Source organism: Canis lupus, chromosome 17 (genome assembly GCF_011100685.1).
Source record: "Canis lupus familiaris isolate Mischka breed German Shepherd chromosome 17, alternate assembly UU_Cfam_GSD_1.0, whole genome shotgun sequence".
Classification (NCBI taxonomy): Eukaryota; Metazoa; Chordata; class Mammalia; order Carnivora; family Canidae; genus Canis; species Canis lupus.
The window spans coordinates 11,155,596-11,181,430 of record NC_049238.1 but is presented as its reverse complement, the minus strand read 5'-3'; the positions used below and the strand labels follow the sequence as shown (position 1 = coordinate 11,181,430).

Sequence of the window (25,835 nt, the reverse complement as noted above, 5' to 3'; positions counted from 1 at the left end):
TGTGCCGTGCCCGGGGTTGGCATTAGGCACTAGCTCAGACACAGAGGGAAGGACAGATGTGCAGTGTGCTCCATGCTTTAGAATTCTGTGATCAATTCATTTGTTTCAGGCTGTAAGGAGCCCCTCTGCCAAGCCACCCAGTCCGATGACTTCTGTTAGTGGGGCATTATAGTAAGAATACTGTGCCTGTAAAGAAGGGGAGTGAGGGAAACTGTCTCAGTGAACAGCTGACAAGTCATGACCTGGAGGTGTGAACCTGCTCACTTGCACTTCCCACCCTCCACCCCGAATTCTCACACTCGCTCACAAATGACACCACCCCCCCACCGCTGCCCCGCCCTGTGCATGTTAAAATTGCCCCAGACAGGATCCTTTTTGATTGTGTCACCATCCAGTGTCGAGCAGCCTTGTGGGACAGAACTCTCAGAAATCAAGCAGGTCATCGTCCAGCCTCTGTGGCTGCCCTTGGCTACGGTGCTGGCCCCTGATCCCACCAGCTGTGGTCAGATTATGAAGCAGTTTGTGGCCAAGCAGATACTCTGTCTTTAATAGGCCCCTTTGGGCTGCTTCCTCAGAGATGGATTGTGGACATGCATTCACTGTGAGTATGGGGACATGTAGAAGTCTAACAGTTGGCTCTTAAATGTCTGTTCATGTCCCCTCCCTAATGATAAGGGGAGCTGATCTTTCCTTCTGAAGTCTCCCATAGACCTCCAGGCCACACCCAAGTCCTGGTAGGGGTGAACCAGTTGCCATCATTTAACTCTTCACATCCAGCCTTCCAAACAGATGCCAGAAGAGGGTTTATTGTAACGTTACTCTGTGAATTATCCAGCCAGCCCTGGAAAGTGAATATTTTATCATCATTTTAATAAGAAAGAGAATTAAAGAGGTTGAATAACACCTCCAGTGTCTAGTGAGCTACAGGTAGCAAAGGCAGGATTCACATAGAGGTCTGCTCCCAAGATCTTGCTTTGTGTCTGCAGTCTTGCCTGAAAAATTTGGCTGCAAAAGCCCTTCTGGGGCGATCATGATTATTGGCCTGACTGGCAAACCGAAAACTCATTCTCTGTTTGTGCCTGGCTAAGGTAATAATTAGTAACAGAGATTGAAAATTGGCCAGTCCGATCCTAAATGATGATGCCTCTGCTCCCGAGGAGGAGTCTGGCGGGACACCAAGCCACTGTGTACATCTCTAGCCCTAGCAGGCCTCCTCGTCAGTAAGTGCAAGGAGGAGTGTGCACTCCTTCCCGTGAAGCATGCAGGCTCTAAATCCACATTGAGTGGAAGTTGGGAGGAAGACAGGGGAATAAATAAACAACCTCAGAATAATGTGCAGCAAATACCAAAGCATATTTTAACATGAAAAAAAAGCAGTGGGGAAGAAAAGTCTGAAAATAACCTCCCTATTGAGATGCTCTTCTCTGGCTGACTTCTCAGTTCTGAGTTTATGGTTCAGCTGTAGATCTTCAGCGACGTGGGCTCCCTTTACTTCTCTGTTTTTGTTCCTCGCGTCAACGCCATCCTCTCACTTTAGGACCTCTTTTTTTTTTTTTTTTTTTTAAAGATTTTATTTATTCATGAGAGACACACACAGAGAGAGGGGCAGGCAGAGACACAGGCAGAGGGAGAAGCAGGCTCCACGCAGGGAGCCGGATGCGGGACTCAATTCTGGATCTCCAGGATCAGGCCCTGGGCCGAAGGGGACGCTAAACTGCTGAGCCACCTGGACTGCCCGCTTTAGGACCTCTTCAACTTATACACAGACTTACCTCCTAATTGCTGGTCTATTAATACTTTTTCTAGCCTGTGCAACAAAGGAATTTGGAAGAAAAAGACATGCCCTCTCCTCTGCACCCAAGCCTACTGCTTTTTTGAGTACTGGTACTCACGGGAAGATCCTGGTCTAATTGCACCCATCTCAGGATGCTCAGGATTGTTTCTGCCTACTGGCCAGCTGGGGGTACTCTTCATAGATGAAGCTGGTCAAGAGTTAAATTAGTGAAAGATTCATAAATGAATCATCATAAATGGATGATTTGATATATGATTCATGATATCATGAAAGAAGCAAGATAGACATGGTTAATATTGGGGTCAACAGAGCTGGGGTATAGCCAGCAAAAGCCCCATAGTAGAATGTATTTGAGCGGAGTCTTAATAAAGGAGGGTATTTGTCATGAGTACCACAGAGGGAAAGCTTAGAAGAGGAGGAACACTCCAGACAGATTTAACAGTTTTAATAAAGGCAACAAAACAAAACAACCTAGTACCTTCAGTAAACTACAAGAAAAATGGTATTAAATGAAACCATGTGAATGAGGCTCTAGAGAGAAAGAAAGGCCTGGTAATGAAAACTCTCATGTACCTGGCTAAAGAGTTAAGACTTTATTCTGGGCATGGATCAGACATAGATTTTAAGTCAGGTAGTGACATTGTCAGGTTTTCACTTTAGAAAGATCATTTTGGTGACTACCGGAGAAGGAACAGAAGGTACCAGCCTGGGAACAGGGCAACTCCAATGTGAAGACCAATGCAACATCTTTTTGTCTTTTAAATTGATGTATAGTCAACATGCTGTGTTGTATTAGTTTTAGGTGATGACATAACGATTAAGCAATTCTGTGCATTGTGCAGGGCTCACCACGATAAGTGTAATTACTACCTGTTACCATGCAGTTACTGTATTTTTATTGACTGTACCTCATATGCTGTACTTTTCATTCCAATGACTTATTTATTTCATACCTGGAAGTTTGTAGCTCTTGAACCCTTTCGCCTATTTCTCCCATCCTCCCACCCCTTCCCCTCTGGCAACCACCAGTTCTCTGTATTTGTAGGTCTGATTCAGTTTTGTTTGTTTTATATTTTAGATTCTATATGGTACTTGTTTTTGTCTGATTTTTTTCACTTAGCATAATACCCTCTAGGACCACCTCTATTGTCGCAAGTGGCAAGATCTCATTCTTTTTTATGGCAGAGTAATACTCCATTGGGAATCTAAACTACATCATCTTTGTCCATTCATCTGTCAGTGGACACTTGGGTTGCTTCCATACCTTGGCTGTTGTAGATAATACTGTAGCAAATATAGACATGCATTTGTTTTTCCAAATTAATGTTTTTTGTTTTCCTTGCATAAATAATAGTGGAATGGCTGGATTACATGGCATTTCTATTTTTAATTTCTGTTTTTAATTTTTTGCAGTATAGTCCATACTGTTTTCCATACTCATTGTATCAGTTTACATTCCCACCAACTATGCATGAGTGTTCCCTTTTCTGCACATTTTCTTTAACTGTTGTTGTTTTTTGTTTTTTTGATACTAGCCATTGTGATAGATGTGAGGTGATATCTCATTGTGGTTTTGATTTTCATTACCCTGATGATTAGTGATAAGCATCTTTTCATGTGTTTGTTGGCCATCTGTATATTTTCTTTGGAAAAATGTCTATTCAGGCACTCTGCCTGTTTTTTAATTAGATAATTTGGTGCTGTTTTTTGTTTTGTTTTGCTTTGTTTTCTGGTGTTGAATAGTATGAGTTCTTTATATATTTTAGATATTAACCCCTTATCAGATAAATCATATATTCTTCCCCCAATCAGTAGGTTGCCTTTTTGCTTTGTCAGTAGTCATTGCAGTGTCTTCAGGGAGATGATGAGGAACCAGGGTAAGGCCTCAACACCAAACTCACTTGATTTTTGTGATAATTATTTTAGTACAGGCATGTGTGCTGTATGTATTTGTTTTCATAGTGCATTTTTACAAGTCGTCTTTGAGGAAATACCATATACTAATTAACCTTTTTCCCCCTGTTAAATTACCTAGTAAAGTTCCTTAATCAAAGTATAACCAATTTTTGTCTAGTATACTTGGTCTGATGAGGGATTTTAAACTTTTTTTTTTTTTTTTTTTTTTTATGATAGTCACACACACAGAGAGAGAGAGAGAGGCAGAGACACAGGCAGAGGGAGAAGCGGGCTCCATGCACCGGGAGCCTGACGTGGGATTCGATCCTGGGTCTCCAGGATCGCGCCCTGGGCCAAAGGCAGGCGCTAAACCGCTGCGCCACCCAGGGATCCCTGATGAGGGATTTTAATGCCACCTCTGTGTGTAAAGACTGTGAGACATTAATGCCAGCAATGAGCAGGTGTTAAAAATTCTCATGAGGAGAAGAGAGAAAAACAATTTTAAATCACCACTGACCCAGGAAAACCAGAGAAGTTTCATACATTAATATTGTGGCTTCTCAGCATAATTGAGTTGAATTGAATTGATGGATCTTTGACATATCTTAAGTTCTTTTAATGGTAGCATGGTGATGGAGAAAGACATAGGTATATATAGTCAGATCTGAGTTCCCATCCAGCTTGACTTTGGGAAAATTACTCTATCTTCTGAGTTTTCCTCACTGTATCATGGGGAACAATCATCACAACTATGTAAATACAGATTAATTTCAGAATGTTTTTAGACACAAGTAAAAAAAGTCCAATTAAATTGGCTTAATTGACCAGAAAATTTACTGCTAATGAACGGAAAGGTCCACAGGTGGGCCTCACTTCAGGGTTGGCTGATCCAGCAGCAAGTGGTCATCAAGGAGCCAATTTCTTTCCATCTCTCTTCACTGCTGTCTTATGATTCTTATGATGTTAAACTTTATCATAGCGTTCTTTGCTTTATTCAGTGTGATGGCTGGAAGTAACTGGGGCTGCATTGCTTCCTAATTTACATCCAACCAGATAGTGTGAGAAAGTTTCCCACAGAAATTCTAAGTTTTCTGCTGATAAGATCACCCCGGAACCCATCCCTGTGGCCCTGGTCTGTCAGATACTGACTGGCTTTGATCTGGATTTGCCTGAACTAATAATCACTGTGGTGAGACGAGTGAGATCTGCTGAATGATCTAGTTCTCGAACTGGAAGTAGATCTGGATAATTTGGAATTAGAAGATATTGACACAACAGACATCAACCTGGATGAAGATATTTTGGATGATTGAGTGTAATGTTTCTTGAGAACCCCACTACACAGATCATTATTATGGACAGGTATTGATCGCCACCCTGACCACAGTGCTTTAGACTCTTGAGAACCTCCTTAGATTTTATATGGAAAGGCTGTTTGTGGCCCACTGGGAGCACACTGCTCTTCTCATCCTAGGAGTCATTTATGTGCAGCATCTAAATCATTGTTTCCTTATTAAGTAAACCAAATGTGGGCTTTGATTTTTTTTTTTTTCATACGGTCATTAGACTGTATCTCATAAAATCTTTTGAATTAACAACAACAAAAAAAAGTCCCAGAGCAGCACTGAGTGGGTCCTCCACAGATGCAGTCAGCTCTTGGCATACCTGATATTGAGTGGATATAAGGAAGATCCCTGCAATATCTGGAACATGAGTAACTATGGTGAGGATTAAATAAAATAACATATATAAAGATCTTGGTGCAAGTAGATACTCAAGTATTGGTCAATTCCCCTTCTTTATTGCTCTTTCTGTTTTATTCTTACAAGGTTAAAACATTTAAAAAAAATATTTTAGTCCAATTTCAAAACTCTAGCAAACAGTTTTGATTTTGAATGACCCTATGTAGTTTTAAATGTTGGGATCTGGATTTTTAAATTTACATTTGGTTTAGATATAAGTTGAATGGCTCTACTTAAAATGATTTTAGGGATCCCTGGGTGGCGCAGCGGTTTGGCGCCTTCCTTTGGCCCAGGACGCCATCCTGGAGACCCGGGATTGAATCCCACATCGGGCTCCCTGCATGGAGCCTGCTTCTCCCTCTGCCTATGTCTCTGCCTCTCTCTCTCTCTCTCTCTGTGACTATCATGAATAAATAAATAAAATCTTTTTTAAAAAATGATTTTAATTACAATTTGTATTGTGATTCCCATGGATGCATATGATAGGAAAAGATTTTTATTTTTTTATTTTTATTTTTTATTTTATTTTTTTGGAAAAGATTTTTAAATGGAAAATGTGAATGAGTACTTCAGATCCTGTTAAAACCTATATATGCACAACAGCAATGGATGGTAGTATTCATTACTGATTGCAGTAATATTTCATCTCATTTCTAACATTCTTTATGCCTTTCTCTATTAAGATAAAGGTGACCTTCTAGCTATTGAAAAACTTAGGAATGATTAGCTTATGTCACTGCCAAAAGCAAATAGTAAAAAAGATAGGACCATTCACACTTGCTGAAGAATAATAGTATTTCTGTGGTTATTCTACAAGGCAAAAGGCAGAGATAAAGTGGCTTCTGTCCTGCATCATTCATTTTTATTATATAAGCAATTGATAATTAAAGCAAAAAACAAAGTTAAAACATCGATTTTCTGTTAAGTATATAATTGAAGGTGACAAACCATGCATTCTTATTTTTGTGGTTGAATATCTAATTAGCTATATTAAAGCAAAATTTTTATGACTTCTAAATTTTCATTTTCTGTGCATAATATTTAAGATACTATTTCATAATATTTTATAAGTTAAAAGCAGTGCTTAAAGGGGCCTGAATGGCGCGGTTGGTTAAACATCCTGCTCTTGGTTTTGGCTCAGATTGTGATCTCACGGTGGTGAGATCGAATCCCACATCAGAGACAGTGGCCTCTGCACTCAGCAGGGAGTCTGCTTCAGATTCTCTCTCTCCCTCTCCCTCTGCCCCTCCCTCCACACACACACACTCTTTCTCTCTCTTTTTTTTAAAAGATTTTATTTATTTGAGAGAGAGAACATGAGCAGGAGGGGAGGGGGAAGGGATAGAGGGAGAGAGAGAAGCAGACTCTCTGCTGAGCAGGGAGCCCAGTGCAGAGCTCAATCCCAGGACTCTGGGATCATGACCTGAGCTGAAGCAGACACTTAACCGAGTGAGCCACCCAAGTGCCCCCTACTCTTTAAGATAAATAAATAAATCTTAAAAAATATAAACATATATATAAAAATATAAACACAAAAATATAAACAAAACAAACAAAAATATAAAAATAAATATATATTTTATATATAAATATATATAAAAATATAAACATATATAAAAATATAAACAGAAACAGTGCTTACATGCTAAGTACTGAGAATAAAAAATGAATAAGATATGGGTCCTGTTCTGATGGATCTCATAATCTAATAAGGAAAGCAGACACACAAATAAGACATATATGCAGCATTGAGTATCCATATAGAAATTAGTGGTATGCAATTGATAAAAATATGCGATTGATAAAAAAATAATTTCTTTAATGAAGTCAATTAAATCTAACTTAGACAGTTTGATACCTTGTTTGTAGCCTTGACGTTTGCTGACCCCCCTGCAAGTCATCCTGTTATCATTGGAGCAGATTTGCAGGTGTTTTACAGACTGAGTTATATACTCCATTAGTGAGTCCTGTAATTAAGTGTTGTGACCGACATTAAAAACAAACCAAAAAGACTAGACTGTAGATTAACATCAGAAACCATCAGTATGCATCTCACCACAGTAGTTGTATTGTTGAGGAACTTTTGTTTGTTCTTAGTATATTCATACATACATAGGTGCTGATACTGAGTTTGGCTATGCAGTGTGCTTCTTACCCTGGGTCTTGGACAAAAAGGTTTAGAAACTGCTGGGTCTGCTGATTAGGTTCCTGACTACATATATCAGGGGAAGTGATGCTCAGGCAGCTAGCCCAGGACAGCATATCGGTGTCTTTTAGTTACACACACACACACACACACACACACACACACACACACTCTGTTATCACCTAAATTCAGAACTGCCGCCTTCTTTCGTCTCCCCCTTCCCTACCCCACAATCTGTCTGGACTCTTTCAGTGACCTCCTTACTTCCCTTGAGCTGCTGTTCCAGGAGCCACATGCTTCTGGATCCCACTCACTGTCAGCCAGTTCACGGGGTCCTTCGGAAGTTTCAAGCCCCCAGAGCTTGCAGTGATGGTTCACATGCTTCCATTGCTCTTAGAATTAACCAAGGGAAGCTTTTGCAAAAGACAGGGGTTTCTTTCCACCAATACCAGTGACTTCCCTAACCTCACATGCAGTCGGGAGTCTAACAAGGGTGCAGGAATTCTCATTTTTGAAATAGTGCTCAGTTATTTCAATGCAGGTGGTCTAAAAATCATACTTTAGGGGAACAGTGTTCAAGATAAAGGTACCAGCAGAGTTGAATTCTGGCCCTTCTCCTGGTCCATGGTTGGTACTTCCTCCCCATGTCCTTATGTAGTGAAGGGACAGGAGGCGCTCTCTGAGTCTGCTTTGAAGGTGCTAATCCGTGTAACAGGGGCTCCACTCTCCTGACCTAAGTACTTCCCAAAGGCCATCGCTTTTGTGGGGGGATTGGATTTCAGCATATGAATTGGGAGGGGACACAAACATTCAGACCATAGTCCTTGATATGTAAGATTTTTTAAATCTTATTTTAAACAGGTACAAAGGATGATGTGATTCTCTATATTTTAAATGTTGACACTAATGTAAAACTGTTACAGAGCTCTCTTTGTCCCCAGGGTAATCCACAGTAAATAGCGACTTGATAATCACCTCTGTCCCTTTAAAAAATCCAAAACAAGCACATCTTTAGCGGTTAGGAAGGCTGCATCTTTCCTTTCTCTCAAATGATTTGTACTGTTTCTTTAGTCCAAGAAAAATAAAGCAGGGCACCAGTTAAAGTCGATAAAGACAGATTTTATTTAGTGATAACTGCCACAGCAGGGAGGACAGTGTACATTAATTGAGTTCAACTCCTCTGAAACAAAAGGCAGGAGACTTTGAGTGCTGAGGTGTGCTACAGGAGAGGCCCTGCCGGGTCGGGGTCTGGCTTGGGGCACAGGACTGGGCCATCCTCTGCGTCTGCCAAGTGACACTGACCTGGAAGAGAAACCCCACCTTCTTATGTCTTTTTGACCGAAGATAGTTGTGCAAGTTGGATTGAGTGCTTTACCCTCCCACAGGATGGGGAACTAGGGCAATCTCCCTGAGTGTCTGCATTTCAAAGAGATACTTCCAGGGTCTCAAGGGGACAGTGCTGCTTGGTAGCACATTTACATCTCAAAGAGGCAGAGAAAGGATTTATAATGGCCTGCTGGTCTCTCCCTGGGTTTTGGCTAGAACAAACAGTAAATTCTACTGGCAGTTTTGAGCTTTCTCAGGAAGCAATCTTTAGAGACACTGGTCATCCTAGAGACCTAGCCTTAAGCTGCTAGACGTCCCCCTAGAGTCTGGTCATGTCTGTTAGTTTGGGAGTCAGTGAGCAAACGAGCAGAGTTGTCTTTGGGCCAGGAGTTTCTATAGTTTACTTGCATGTAATTGTAGCACAGTGTAGTGTTTTTATGCTTAAAAGTCATTTTTCTGTATCAGAAATAATACAACTAATAAATACAAACAAATTAACATTTAAATTTTTTCTTGTGACCGTAGAGCTCTACTATTTAGAGAAATTATTCTGTACTGAATTATTGTTTTAGTCATGCGTTTGATCAGAACAACATAGGTGTGTTAACTTTTGATAAATAAGAATGATAAAATTAAAATTATATTTAAAATGTACCTCTTGGGCAGCCCCGGTGGCGCAGCGATTTAGCGCCACCTGCAGCCCAGGGTGTGATCCTGAAGACCCTGGGTCGAGTCCCACGTCAGGCTCTCTGTATGATGCCTGCTTCTCCCTCTGCCTGTGTCTCTTCCTCTCTCTTTCTGTCTCTATGAATAAATAAATAATAAAAAATATTAAAAAAATAAAATGTACCTCTTAATGAGATGTGCAGAGCTTTAAACATTGCTTTTTAATTAGTTTATGTGCCCTTCAATGAGTGTTACTTCTTGCTAGATTGAAATTGCATTCAACATTAGTTCTTTCCACTTTACATTTTTATAGATATGAATATTTAAAAACCTTGTTCATAGTGGTTGGGGAGGGAGTTTTGTCCTAGCAGTGCCACTCAGGTCTTTGCCCTTTTCAACAGCTAAAACTCACATCATGGTCTATTGTTAAAAATGATTTTTGATGATTTATCAACCGACAACTCAATTAGATCTTTCATAAATTTTGTAGAAAGCACAAGAACCAGAAACCTTGTGACATGCAAAGAAAAATGAATTTTCTAGTTGGAGTCCTGTCACACACCAGTATTTTCAGTCTCCCTTGTTGTGTGTTCTGGAACTTTTTAGAAACCAGAAGGATGTAACAGAGTCCGATTCAGGAAGAAGGTGATGCATGTCTGTCTTATATAAGTGGAGAAGGCCTATGTGAAGGGGGAGCTGAGAAAGAAAATAGATTTGACACCTTGACCTCCAGAATTATTCTCAAGATCAGTTTTAGGACAGAAGATTTAGAGAAGGTGAAGATTTAGAAACTCTCTGTACTGGTGAACCCTTCAAAAAACTTTGTGTGCTGCTGGGGCACATTCCTCAGTTGAAGCCCACTGACCTAAGGGAGAATGTGTAAGAGCCTCACTATGGCACCCTTGGTCACCCCAGCCCTCCTTTGTATCTCTTCCCCTGTGGGACAGCCTCCTGCCCCAGCACAGAGAGTTTCTGCTCCTGCCACCATGGTCTTCTCCTTGCCCCTAGAACAGTGGCTGTCTGGGTCTGGCATGGGAGTGAGACTGGAGGAGGAGGTGTCTAGCTTTTCATGGCAAGGGGATTGAGGGGGAGCCATGGGGCATCAAACTCCTGGGATTGTTTGATCTTTTTCAAAAACACTTCTTCCTCTTTTCCCAAATGCACTGTTAGCTGCTGTTCTGAACCCATTCCTCCACCCGCCCACCCCCGAGATTCTCCGAGGTGGTGAGCTGCGGGTTTGCAGAGGAGGGTATTCTAGCCCTCAGATGTTCTAGAGTCACAGGCACAGAACATTTCTCTTTTATAAAAAGCCTTTTTTAAGTCCCCATGCTGCTGTCTCTGCCCAAAATCCACCCCGCCCACCTTGTCCACATGAATTCTTGCACATCCGCCAAGTCGTGGTTCAGGTGTTAGCTCCTTTGTAAAAGCTTTCTTGCCTTGCTAAGATATTTTTTCTTGGTGCACCCACCACATAATTCATTTATACTGGTTACGTTTTATAAGTGCTTATTTTTGTGTTTGGTTTCCCAGTATGATCTATATTTTTCCCACATAGAGATCATGCTTTAATTTACCTTTGTATCTCCTGTGCCAAGACCAGGGCTAGCATTTGGTAAGTGGGGAAATATTTGTGGTTGAAAAGCAGGAGGGAGAGATGGGTGATTCTCTGTTTCCCTCTCATTCTGCCAACTCCCTCTACTTGCAAGCATGTCCTCCCTCCCTCCCTCCCTCTCTCTCTTTCTGTAAAATAAAATTTAAAAATATATATCTGCTTTGTAAAATTGATCAGCCTGAAGGAACATGCAGATGAGGAAAGTTGTCTTAGTGAATTTTGCATCAAGCCATTACCTGAAAACGATAGTACTGATTGTGCCAACTTCTGCTCATGTTCCGTGCATTCACCCCTTCCTTCCCAGTCACCATGATAAAGCACCGTCCCACCAGCCTGGCAGACAGGCCATCTGTGTTGTCACCGCTGCCTGGTTCTTCTTCCTCATTCCCTGATGGACCTTTACTTGTGCTCATATTCTGGTCAAGCCAATTGACTCTCAGGTTCCCCACTTGCTCCTTTGACCTGGTGGCTCTTGGGATGCTTTTTCTATCTTCATGCCTCCTCACTGCTGAGGATTCACTTCAAGAGTGGCCGCCTGTAGCACATGTTTCCCAGCCTCCCAGCTGCTCACCTTCAGCTGGGACATAGCTCTCTTCTTCTCCTTCTCCTCTCCTTCCTCTTCTTCCCCTTCTTCCTCCTCTTCTTTTTCCTCCTCCTCCTCCTCCTCCTCCTCCTCCTCATTCTTCTTCTTCTTTTTCTTCTACTACTAAAGATTTTTATTTATTTATATGAGAGTGAGAATGAGAGAGATCACAGGAGAGGGAGAAGCAGAACCCCCGCTGAGCAGGGAGCCCAATGCAGGGCCTGATCCCAGGACCCTGAGATCATGACCTCAGCTGAAGGCAGAGGCTCAACCAATGAGCCACCCAGGTGCCCCCATAGCTCCCCTTCTTGAGGCCTCGACAGTATCTCCTCTTTACCTTATTGCTTTTTGATAATAATCCTGCCTCTTTTTAATGTTCTTTATCTCTTTCTGTATTTCTCATTAGCCTTTCACATGCCCAGGGGCAGGGACCTGATCTAATTTGTCTGTATTGCCAGCACCCAGCCCAAGGCAAATGTTCATCATGTATTCACAGGATGTATATCAAATGAATACACTCAAAGCAATCACTAGCTTAATGTCCTTGCGCCTCTTCTGTGCAGTTTCTGATCATTGTCCTGATGGCATATGTCTGGTCCTGGTTTGTTTGTTTTGAGTCCTTTAAATATCCTTTTGCAGTTTTAATCTCCAAAGGCCTTCTCCCAGGAACAGGATGCTGCAGAGTCAATGGTAAATTGGAGTCTTCTGGCACAGTCTGGACCGTAGGTTTCTAGGCATGCGCTGAGAACATGCCATTTCAATGCCCTTTTAAAGCTTCCCCCGTTACCCTGTATGTTGATCGGAGTTGTGAGATTGAACAGCTGTTTTCTGTTTGTCTCCGATGTACCTGACATTATTGAGGTGCTAGGAATACAGAGAGTTTAACAGACACAGTTGCCACCTGAAGGATCTCCCTGTTAGTCAAGGAGATGTACAGGTGAGCAGACAATTTGAATGGAGTGTGGTATGTTCTTTGACACTGGTAAGAACAGAGCACTATAGGAAGGCCTAAAAGTGGTTTATGACCTGGGGAGGAGATGATGTCAGGGATGCTTCCAGACCTGTGGACTCTGAACTGAGTCCAGAGATGAAGACAGATGAAGCAAGGCTTGAGAAAGAATGACATTTTTTTGCTCAGTTTCATATTTTTCTTCAAAAAAGGTTCTTCGACATGTCTTTTTAAATGGGAACTGAATAAGGCATCTTTCTGTTATTGTAATCCTCAGTATGTACGGGTTGCCTTCAGCGGCTTCTAATTCCTATACTTCAGGTTCTGTAACTAGCCTGGTACTCAAGGTCACTTACAGTTTATTCTCAGTTCTTCTTTCCAGTGATAGCTTTTTAATACTGTAGGTTAGGGGGTCACCCAGCTATGGCCTACAGGTCAGATTCAGATTCAGCCTCCTGCCAGTTTTTGTTTATAGCCTTTAGTTCTGATTGGCTTTTACATCTTTTTAAAGGATGGCAAAATCAACTGACCCAACAAAGTAGTTTGTAAGGCCAGCGCATTTTCTACTGAGTCCTTTTAGACCTCTGCTCTTTCTGACCTGCAGTGCTTCCTGATGGTTACACATATACCATGGAGCACCGGCTTTCCCACCTCTGCAACTCTGCCTCTGCTCTTCTGCCTTTTAAATGTTGTCATTCATCCATTCATTCACTTACACATTTCAACAGATTGGGTGGTGGTTATGTACGAGCCACATTCTGGGTTTGGGGTTCTGGGAATACAACAGTGACTGTCAGCACGTGGAAACAAAATTTGTCAGTTCTGGGGAAAAGCTAATACAGGATAAGGAGAGAGAGGGAGAGAGAGAGAGATGGGTTAAGGGTGGAGGGAGGGCTAGCTTTTACAGTCAGTCGAGGCCTCTGATGAGGTGACACTTGTGCCAAGTCCTCAGGGACGAGCCATGAGGATACCTGGAGAACATCTCAAGCAGAGGGACTGCATGGAAGTGAGTCTGTCTGGAGTGGAGTGAGAGGGTAGAAAAAGAGAGAAAGTAGGATTAGACAGGTCAGGTGGGGTTTGTTTGGAAGAACAAACCATGGTGGGCTTCCTAGGGCCTTGAAGGCTGAGTTTTACTCTTGGTGAATTGGGAAGCTATTAAATAGATTTGAGCAGAGGAGTGACATGATAAGATTTATGTGTCTAAAATACCACTTTGCTACTGGGGAGTGCTGGACTACCCACTTAGCTCCAGGATCACAGTGGCTCAACACAACAAAGGTTAATATTCCTTCATGCTCCAGGAAGAGCCTGTGAAGGGTTGTCTACCACAAAGTCACTTAGCATTCAGGCTGAGGGAAGCTCTACCATCTTGTATTGATGCCATCTGGGCCTTGCATCCTCCTCGACTGCCATGGCTGGGAAAGAATGGAGGCTGGAAAATGATGCATGTGGGTTATATCATTGCCTTGGCTCAGAAAAGAAACAGGTGTCCTCTGCTCAGCTTTCATTGGCTGGAATGTGGCTCATGCTAGCTGCAATGGGATTGGCATATGCAGTGGGGCCCATGGAATGCTTGTGTTTGGTGAGCTCTGTGCTGTCTGCCAATCGGGAGACCATTTAGAACCACTGCCATACGAGAGGGGCAGTATGGCTTGGAATTGGGTGGTGGCCATGAATGTGGTGGAAATTGGGTAGAGTCTGGATATATTTCAAAGGTAGACCCAGTAGGATTCACAGCTGTCAGGGATGACTCCTCCGTTTCTCCCCCTTCCCACCTTCTTATCTCCTATCCTAAATATGATTTCTTTGAGCCTGGCTCATGTTCTCTCTCATTTTTCCAGAGGGCCTACAAAACAGATGCTCAATACACACTTATGGAGTGCTAGAATAATTTAGTCACTTAACTTTATTTTACAAAATCCACATTAAAAAAAAAGTTACTAATTGCTGTCAGGGAATAGTTTTACAAAATCTTTGATTGCTTATTATAGAAATACATATGTGAATGATGTGTTAATGCCATGGGCTTCAAAATAGAAGGTTAAGAATAAAAGTACTTTGTGGCTACTCGAGCTAGTGAAGAAATTGCAATTTTTCACTCTGATTTTGTCAAATTTTTTTCCTCTTACTACTTTTCTCTATCCTGGAAGAGTTTAAGGAAAATAGGTCTATTAGGTTTATTCAGTGTGAAATGAAACTTGTATTTTAACATTTTTTTAATTCTTAAATTTTTTTATTTAGATTCAGTTTGCCAACATATAGTATAACTCCCAGTGCTCATCTCATCAAGTGCCCTCCTTAGTGCCCCTCACCCAGTCACCCCATCCCCCCACCCAACTCCCCTTCCACAACCCTTTCTTTGTTTCCCAGAGTTAGGAGTCTCTCATGGTTTATCTGCCTCTCTAATTTTCCCCCACTTGGTTTCCCTGTATTTTTTTTTAAATGGGTTCTACACCCATCATGGAGCCTGATGCGGTGTTTGAACTCATGACCCTGAGATCAAAACCTGAGCTGAGATCAAGAGTCTCACACTTTTTTTTTTTTAAAGATTTTATTTATTTATTCATGAGAGGCAGAGAGAGAGAGAGAGAGAGAGAGAGAGAGGCAGAGAGAGAATGAGGCTCCACGCAGGAAGCCTGGTGTGGGACTCAAGGATCACGCCCTGGGCTGCAGGTGGCGTTAAACCTCTGGGCCACCGGGGCTGCCCAAGTCTCACACTTAACCAACTGAGCCACCTAAGCACCCCAAAATGTCTATTTCTTAATCTCACTCTATAGTCTTTCAGTGATAAACCTGTTTTTAATAAACAGTGAAAAGCTTAAGTGTCCAAAGAAGCAAAATGCTCAGTCCTTACATCTGTTACCATAATATCATTCTGCCCCTTACACAGGCCCCAGCTCCTGCAGGAAAAATAACTTAGAGTTGTGTTTCTTTACACTCTATATTCTTGGTAACTGTTGGGTTATTTAGTTATTTTAAAATATCATTAAAAATAGTAAGGGGGGGGACCCTTTCTGATGACACTGGTGATGAGGTCAAATAATTTAAACCCCCAGAAAGTTCACTTGCCTCTACTGACCATTGTATGGCCATTCCATAGCAGGTTCTAGGCAACCACAGATATCAGTGTGAAGCCTAGACTCAATAGTGCTGGGCAGCTAGAGTCTACTTGTTTATAAGCCAAGTGGATGATGAACTTGGCTTTTGGGACAGATGACCTCTGCTGGCTGTGGAGGCTGAAGAAACGGATGAGTCCAGGATGACTTGTGCGTGTCTTGGTATTGAAACATGAGTAGGAATGTACCTTGCAAGGAAGAAAAGAGAGAGTATTTTACTGAGACAAGATACCTAATGACAGCAGGGAATGATGACAAATTTATGTGTACAGAGCTTAGAGTGGAGGCTACATTTCTATTTAAGACTAGATGGTTAGCTTGGAGCTAGTGTATGAACGTTCTGGAGTGCCATACCAAGGAATTTTTGGAGCTCACGAAAAGGTTTTTCTAGAAGGGATCACATGGCAAGTTTATTAGGAAGATATAAAAAAGAAACTTATATTGTATCAGTTAGCTGAATGAAAATTCATCTTCTGTTTATTGAGGACTTATGATGGGTAAGGCATTGTGCTGATTGTTTTATATATTATCTCATTTAAATTCTCAATATGACATTGTATGGTAGATGACATTTTTCACATTTTCCCAGAAGAAACAAAGGCTTGAAGCACATTGTCAAGTTGTTTAGTCACCAAGTACTGAAAATTAAACACAGGTTTTCTGAGGTGAGTGCTCTTCCTACTTGCCAACTACTTCAGGAGTGGTTGACAATGGCAGGTTAAACCTTGGACAACAAAGATCACATCTAGATCACAAGTGGCACAGAGACCACTTGTTTCTCCCAGGATGCTGTTTCCTGCACATGTGACCTGCCTGCCTTGTCCTTACTGTCTTGCCAGTCTGTGGTTGAAAGTCTTCCACGCCCATTGATAGGCTGAGAGAATAGACATTTGGCCAGCTGGTATCTCCAGATATTCCCCAAGCCTGTGTTTCTTGAGGAAACAAGAGTGAGTGGAAAGGAAGGATTCACTATGCCAAGTTCTTGTTTGTCTCCACTTCTGTCGAGCCTTCAACGTGTACTCATCACATGCTCTATCAGAGCCTGTACGGAGGTAGACGTGGCAAAGTGGAAGCTGTGTGACATGCAGTGAGAGGGGAGCACCAGCTCCATAACCAAGGCACCTGGCTTCTGGATTTTACTTATCACTCACTCAAGGAACCCCAACATATCTCAGAACCTCCCTGGGGCTCATCCACATGATGGGAGAAGTAAGGAGGGCTGTTGAACTAACTATACATGAGTTCTGTTGTCTTGTTTTTCCACCACAGAAAAGAGTTCACAGTGTATGTGAGGGAGGAGGAGAATATAACTGGTACTTGCTGGTCCGTGGTAGCTTCTGACTTTGTCCTATTCCATGAGTACTTGGAGGTAGAAATCTGGCTATAAAACTTAGTGGAAGCTGCATTTGCAAAGCACACACTGAGTTACTGTTGAGTGGAAATAGTACCTTCCTAAGGTTATTTTTTACCCATACCTGTAGGGGTTGAAGAAAATGTCAGCTGTTTGCACTATCATAGCATGAATTCTATGTAGAGTGACTTGGTGGGGGGAGCTGGTGGGAAATGGGAGGTCTGGACCAACCTGCCTCCTGGTGTGGTCACTGATGCCATGTTTTAGCAGCTGTGGTACTTTTTAGAATAACCAGAGACACACGGTTAAGTGACTTTAAGAAATGATAGTAAAGATAAGATTTTGCCCTAGGACTCTTTATCTGTTTTTATTTTATTTATTTAAATCAACACAAAGTCCTTCTAGGGCTATAGTACAACAAAAATGTACTTGAGTCATTGACATGAGGCTAATAAATCTAGGATCCAAGGCAGCACAAATCAGCAGTTCCTAACAAGGCCCGGCATGGCTCCCCAGTGTGTGATGCCTCCATCAAGAGGGGTTATGTTTAGACTTGAGGCCAGGTAAGCTCAAATGTTTAATAATATTAGGAAAATATAACCCCTAACAAAATGACTGTCACATATCAGAATTCAATTGTAAAAAAAAAAAAAAGAATTCAATGAATACTTGGTGAGTGAGTGAATACGACATCATTATAGAACACTTGAAAAGTTGAGAACAAAATTGCTCATAATCCCAGCATGTTAACAGAACAGTAGTGTGTGTGTGTGTGTGTGTGTGTGTTCGTGTTCAGTCATACACACAGGTTTAGTTTGGATTTTAATATAAATATGGCATAGTTTTATGATTTCTGATTCCTAAAATTTAACATTTTATGATAAGCACTTTCCAAATTGCTATGCTCTTTTAATAATTCTAAGTTTAATGACTATATAATGTTCTATCTAGTAATTTATCATAAGTTAGTTACCATTTCTTTTATTATTAGGCAATTCGATTGCTTTTGAAGTTTTATAGTCTTATTCCAGTTAAAATCTTCATGCCTGTACTATTTTCTTCTTTTTAATTATTTCCATATAATAAATGATCAATACTTGGAATTGTGGTTGTAGAAATGACTCCTCCTTTTTGCACTGTAACCAGTAATCTACTTGAATGCTAGTTTCATCATGCCACCCACTACTTTTGTGTATTAGCATGAAAAAAATCATTATTTACTAATTTAATAGTGCATATGGCTCCTCATTGTGGTGGTTTTCCTCACAGAAGAAAAACTAATATAACAAAACTCCTCTTCATGTGTTAAAGTTGTATGTTAACATCTCACTTTTGTTCTCTCTGCCTCGCTAATACCTTATTAAATATGCCATCTCTGATCATATGGTTTGTCTCACTGTTGTTCAATTCCTTTTTGTGTTGAAGCTGTCTGTGGAAGCACGGAAAGAGATGACCAGGAAGGCTATTCAGATGGTCAAACATTTTATTGAGAAGCCACGGAAAAGAAATTCAGAAGATGACATTCAAGAAGCGAGTGACTCTAAAGTTACCTATGGAGATGCCCAGAGTCATCTGGAGAAATCACTTGCTCACCTGGAAACCCTCAGCCACAGTTTCCTTGTTTCTCTGAAGAACAGTGAGCAGGTAATGAAGTAAAAACTTCTCTGTGCCCACTCACTCACATAACATAGTACATGCTTTCGTTTTTCCTTTAAAGCCACAGTAGTGGTTTTGCTCGGGTTTTCAGTCTTTCAGATGTCTTTGAAAATGGTCCTCAATCCTTTATCCTTTAGCTTTTTCATTACCTCTTGATTATCAATTCAGTTATCAGTTCTTTGAAAAGGATTTAAGGCCACTGATCAGGATTGATCTCAGGCAGGGAAGAAGCGGGAGGGATGGGGGAAAGGCCCCTGAGTTTAACCCACGTTAGGTGCCTGGGGGATGGAGGGTTCCTCTGAAAAGATGATCAGGACAGTGGTCTGTGAGCCTGTTTTGCTGTCTGAACTGAAAAATGATTGATTTTTTTTGTCCCTAATTTTCAGAAAAATTCCAAAAGAGCCATCCATGCCTGCTTCAACAGTTTTTCGGTTTTTTTAATTAGATGCACTCATCCTGTTTTTTTTTCTTAATATTTTGTGTTTCCAATATAATTTTATTATCGATCCAATTTTTTTGGCTATTACAATTATTCCTAGTTGGTTTCCAGTTGAGACCTTCGTGATATCTCAAAAAAATATTCTCAGAAGAGTCCAGAGTCGCTGCCCATGATGAGAGTTGAGGCCCAGTGTGTTAGGGCAGCATGAGGAAATCCTTTCTCTGTAGCTTTTGTAGTTTTTCTGCTGTGCTGTTGTAGCCAAGAGAGTTTTAGCGATTTTTTCACATAACTGAGACGTTGACAGATCAATCGGTAAATGGTTTCATATCGGTGCAAACAGTGTACAGATATCTAAGTAATATTTCATTTACCCCTTTAATGTTGATGGTAAATGAAACTCTAAGTGGCCACTAATCTCTTTTATTTTTCTTAAACTGTACATGTTGATTGAATTGTGTTCTTGGCTTATAAAGAACAATTCCTGACTAGAAAGATGGGTCAATGGAGAGCAGTTCAGATAATGAACAAATGGAAGACTTCAAAATTTGTATGAGACACATAAACTCAAAGCCCTCATGGAAAAGACGGGAAGAATTCAAAAGTTTGATAGCAGTTTCATTTCATTTTGTATTTTTTAGTGCTATTAGCCTGTCTAATGAATCACATTAAATGATGTACAGCAATAGAGAAGGCTTTTTGCAGGGAACAAATTGGCTTTACCAATCTTGATTTTATCTTTCTGACATGTACCGTGCTATAATCCATAATTATGAGAACTAGGGTAAAATTTGAATTCTTCAAGTAAAAGTGATTATACTTATTAGTATAAAAAATTAAAGACTTGTCTTATCTTTTTTATTAAATATACCATGCTCAGATCTGGAGAATTGTCACTCCTCTCCTTGGAACAAGTATTGTCTTTGAATGATTAGAATAACATATATGGGGCCAAGGGGATTATTAATGGAAATAGCTGTTTGTTTCAATGAGGCTATGATTTAAAGGTACCAGTAGCTGCTTGCAAATGCCATCAGTCAGACCATGGAGGTCCAGTGTAGTAGACTCTTCAGGTTCCTAGAGTGGACCTCATTTGATTTTGTTAGGGTACTTTTCATAGCAAGCACTGGAAATAACCTTCAGCCTCATACATTTGTCCCTTTTAAGTTCAGGCCATAATTTTAACCTCTTTAGTCATACACCCAGTGAAAGAAGATTCCCTGTGCCCCAGATTAACGCAGTCTAAACTAGATGCCTTTATTCTACAGTGCCTCAGTTTCCTCTTGTTCAGGAGGGATACTAGTAGCCACTTTGAACTCACAGCAATTTTATTTTATTAGAAGTTTCACGGGCCACCTGGGTGTCTGCCTTTGGTTTAGGACATGATCCTGAGGTCCTGGGATCAAGTCCCCATTAGGCTTCTCAGAGGGAGCCTGCTTCTCCCTCTGCCTGTGTCTCTGCCTCTCTCTGTCTCATGAATAAATAATAAAATATTAAAAAAAAAAAAAAAGAAATTTCACAGTGAGGAGAAGAGTAAAATGAACGGTCATGTGCCTGACTCACAGCTTCAACAATTATCAGAACGTGAACTATCTTATTCCATGCATACCCTCACCCCTTCCTGGGGATTATTTTAAAGAAAATCCGGGTCATCTTTTTACTTTGGCTGTAAATACTTCCATGTCTGTTTCTAAAGGATGCTTGCAAACACCACCACTACAACATGATCACAGTAAAAAATTATCAGGAATTCTTTAATATCATCAACTGACCAATTGTTTGGATTTTATATGGTTGTTCTGAAAGTCGAGAGGGTATATTCAAGATTACTTGAGAAACTGTACAGAACCTGGAAAGCATTCTTAACACTTAGTGACCATGTTTTGGTATGATGAAAACCAGTGGCTTGGGGCCTATTTCATATATTATTTGTCATATTCATTTTTACAGACAGTACCCAAGAGGGGCAGGCTGTGTGCCATGGAGGTGGGGAGATGTCTTTTGGATTCTGATCTTCCTTCCCCTAATTTCTAGCCGTGTGACTTTGGCCATGTTACTTTGCATCTTTGGTTTTTACCAATTTACTTTTTGGTAAAATGGAGCTAAGTAAAACTCCTTGCAGGATTTTAGGACCATTAAATTAGGTGACACGCTAGACTACCTGGGTTTGCGCAGTTGATACTCCTAGGTCTGAGCTGTCATGTGGTTGCAGCCCAGTAATAATAATAGAGAAACTTATACTTCAGTGAGCTCTACCTTGTGCCTGACATTGTCCTAGAGGCTTTTACACTCTCTCATTTAATGTTAACAATATCCCCTCTTCCCTAGAGTCTCTGTCCTCATCTTCATTTTGCAGACACTGAAGGCCTACAGACTAATACGTGATACAGCAAGGGTCTGTACTCAAGCCTCATGTCTCTGGAGCCCAAGCCCTTCCTAACCACTGCCTTTTCTTCAGTTTGTAGTTCTAGTATATTCGGTTTGAGAATCTTCTTAATATGCTTCACTGTGTACATGTAGACACACTGAATTCCTATTTGATAACTCAGGTGTTGTGTGCCATATCTTTGCAGGAAATACTGCAGAAATACGGTGACCTCTATGATCTGTCCCGATCAGAGGAAGGGAAACTTCGTGAGCAAGCTGTGGCCATGTGTCTAGATGGTCTGCCTCTAAGAATGATTCAGCAGCTGCTACAGGTGGCTGTGGGCCCTCTCGACATCTCGCCCAAGGATGTGGTGCAGGGTGCCATAAGGAAGATCATTTCTGCGTTGAGGTAAGCTAGAGAAGACTCGTTGGGAACCTGAGGTGATAGTGTGCCAATAGTAGCACTCGTTTTACAGTAATGAAGAAAAAAATACCATGTATGTAGAAGTGTTTTATAAACTGAAGCACTTTATAAAAGTGAAACATGATCATAAGATTTCTGAGTCTTCTGTCTTAAGATACCTTGAGAATGGAGAACCACGGACATACTTCACCACTGGTATTATATGTAACATGCCCTAAAGCTAACTTCCGGCTAGACCCTCTCCTTCCAGGGAAAGGCCAAAATGGCCTGTGAGGGAGGTAGCTGCATGTCAGGACATCGTGGGACCCCAGGTGGATGTTCTGCTCTTGCCTTTTCTACTTCCACTTCTTTGTAGAGGCTGCAAAATGGTGCCCAGAAGCTCTTCTTGAAATACACAAAGCAAGGTTAATCATATACTGAAGAAGTTAGACATCTGTTAAGTGTCTTAGAGTTTTATTTACCTGCAGTTAATGGCGTGGAACCAACCACTGAGAAGTGCTGGCTTTCTGTCAGTGTGCCCGTGTCTTCGTGGGAGGATTGGGGACGAGGGGGAAAGCCAAGCTCCAAAAGAGAATGAGGCATCAAGTGCTTTCTGTGAATAATGCAATTAGGCCGCAAGATTTGGTTGTGTTTAATGTATTCTCCTTTTAAACCTGCTTTGTAATTCTGCATTGCTCTTGAGGAACTTTTTGATTAAATGCATGTCAGTTTTCCACAGCTGAACTGAAATCAAATGAGCCTTTATCAGTTTAATTACCTCAGCCTCATACAGTTTTCACCTTAATGATCTGCGGTATCTGGTAATTCTGAAGAGAGAGAGGGAGAAATAAAATATCATAACATTTTTTAAGAAATAACAAATGTCAAATTAATAATGCTTTGTTCTATTATTAGCCTATTATGTTTTGGTGGTGGTGGCTGTAAAAGCCACCCACTTTCCTCTTTCAGAGGATGACACTTGTTGGTTGTATTTTGCATCTTTTGATTTATGCTATCTTATTACTGTTCCTTGAATCAAGATTTAGATGAGCCTCACCAAAACAAACATTTTGAAAAATGAGTGCTTTGATGAATTTAGCTTATTTCCTAAAAATTACACATTGTCATGAATAATTAAAATATGTGATATTTTTACATTTATAAAATTCTGACATAAATTATACTTCTCTCTCCTTCCCTGTGCCCAGTTCCACTTGTAAAGACTTGGTTCTTACCTAATAAATATTATGCTTAGCACACAGAAGACATTCAATAAATGTGAATTAAATCTTTCTGCAGTGGGAGGAAAGGGAACTTGAGTTCAGCTACCACCTTTTCAAAGGAAAAGAAATTGCTATTGACAGCATCCATAGCATTTTCTTTTTAGAAAGTTAGTAAAATTTAGTAGGTATAAAATAACAAAGGCACATAAAGAACTGAATCCACCAGTTGATTTAAATCACATCACTTAAATTATTCAGAAAACTCACCTAAAACTTCTTTTCTCCTGTTGTTTTTTCAAAATCCAGTTAAGTCCTAGACATACACATTTGTAAAACGGGCATAATAATAGTACCTATCTTGTAGACTATTCGAAACTAAATGGTAGAATGTGTGTAAAGCACTCAGCAGTGCCTTGGACCTGGTAAGTACCACGTAAATATTTGGGTTTTATTATTTTTTTTTTAAATCCAGCTGGAGAATTTAGATGATAATATATTTAATGCTTAAAATAGCTCATCTATCTAATGTTCATGGAATGTTTTTTAAATGACGTAATGCAAGTAGATTTTATTTTCTTGATAGGAAAACCAGCATATACTAGATTATGAGCTCCTTCAGGGCAGAAGAGGTTTCACTTCTCTATCCTTAGCGCTCGCAGAGGATATGCGTTGGCAGCTTCTCCAGCCAGAACCCAGTAGGGTGCTTGTGAGCGTGAACACCACGCTGCTTTCTGAGGCCGAGCCCTGTTCTGAATCAGTCCTCTCTCTCTCCCTTCACAGTGGAGGTAGTGCTGACCTCGGTGGGTCGGGGGACCCCCTCCAGGTCCTGGAAGGTGTTGTTGCGGCCGTCCATGCCAGCGTGGACAAGGGGTAAGCCTAGCATGGTGTGTGTATCTCACCTCGTGACACTCCTCAGAATCTCTGAATCACTTTAACATCACTGTTTATGAAACTGCCAAGGCATTCTGGAAGGAAGAGCGGAGGACTTTCCGCGTCACTAGAGAGGCTCTGCATCTGGACACGGGGTTACTGCAGCTGTCCTCTTGCCCCGTCAGCTCTGGCGGTCACTCCCTTCTCTCCAGAGCCTTGTTTGCCGGGCAGAGTGTGGTCTCCTCTCACTCATTCTGCATGAGGCCAGGAGAGAACTACTTGGAGCTTCCTTAGGAGAGAAAGGATTCACACCTCAGGAGGTTAGCTGGACTGATTAAGTCTGCAGACTTTCTAGAATGTATGTATCGTCTTTTTTGAAAGCTTTCTATGCATTAGGTCCGTCTTGCCCGAGGACTATGAGTATACAAGCTTTATAAGTCTTGAAAGGTGTGTGTCTCTAATGCCATTTTTAGAAAGAATTTTTCATTCGGGTGCAGTGGTAGTGATCGGAAGAACAGCAACAAGTTGGTGGTTCTGTGTTTGCCAGAGCTTAACATCTTTCATATGTCTGATATCCATGTCATCCCTGTAAGGCCTTGCCCCAATTTTCTTACCTATTTTATTTTTTAAAAATAATCACTACACCCAATGTAGGACTGGAATACATGAGCCTGAGATCGAGTCACATGCTCTACCGACTGAGCCAGCCAGGCACCCCTGTTTTCTTTTTTTAAGTGGGAAATATGATATAATAATAATGAAAAAATATTTTTGAAAATGCCCCATAGTTCATTCAGTAATATAATTGTTTTCATTTGCATATTACCTTCTAGTTATTGTGCAGGTACAGATAGATTTTTTTTTCAGATAGATTTTTATACAGCTTCAATCACAATGTGTAAACACGGAATAGTCTTCTTTACTTGCTACTGTAACTCTTCCCATTTATCTTTGTAGATTTCCTCATGATTATTTCTGATGGTTGTATATGTTGTTGCTGTTTTTAGAGGAAGCCTTGCCAGGAGTCATAGGCCTAGGACATGGAGCCAGGATCCCAGCCAGGCTCTGAATCATAATTTAGCGCTCAGATGCCTGTATAGCGTATTTTTGTGTGTTGCTTTGTGCCCGAGGCTTGAGTGGAGGAAACTAGGACTGGCCATCTCGGTGAATATGGGACAGCATTGCAGCGAGGCCCCTCTACCTAGCCTCGTGCCTTGCACCATTTTTCTAAACCCCTTTGCTTTGGGGTCTTGAAGTAGTAAGGAAGCTAAATTACACCTCTTATTCGAAAGAGAAATGAAATGATCTATGTGTTTACTGTGGGCCATACTCTGTTGCTGCATCACGAGGAGTTAGATACGAGGAAGAAGTAGCCTCCCACTGGAGCAGCTCAGTCTTGCAGGGGAGCCAAGCCTTCCTGTTGCTCTAATTACCATATTACCCAGGGGTGAGTGCAGTACAGAGAGCGAGGAGGGAGCACTTAATCGTCCTGGAAGTCAGGGCAGGATTCGCATGGGCGACATTGGTCCTGGTCTATGAAATGTGCGTCTGTGAGCAGGAGGTGGGAAATGGTACCCCAGGCTGAGGAAGCCGCCTGCACCACTGCGGATGCAGCAGGTAGCATAGCAGGCAGGGACACTGCGTGGGGAATCCCGAGCCACCTTCCAGGGGTGTGGCCAGCATCTGCCATTCCGGTCA

General features: G+C 41.2%; 1 protein-coding gene across 1 annotated transcript in view; it reads left to right on the top strand.

Moving 5' to 3' along the window:
* The window catches only part of NBAS (NBAS subunit of NRZ tethering complex), a 319,521-nt gene that overhangs the window by 250,883 nt on the left and 42,803 nt on the right, over nucleotides 1–25,835 (top strand). The window contains exons 45-47 of the mRNA XM_038560813.1: nucleotides 18,608–18,826; nucleotides 21,848–22,050; nucleotides 24,048–24,137. Coding sequence (XP_038416741.1) covers nucleotides 18,608–18,826; nucleotides 21,848–22,050; nucleotides 24,048–24,137 — 512 coding nt within the window. The remainder of the gene's footprint in view (nucleotides 1–18,607; nucleotides 18,827–21,847; nucleotides 22,051–24,047; nucleotides 24,138–25,835) is intronic.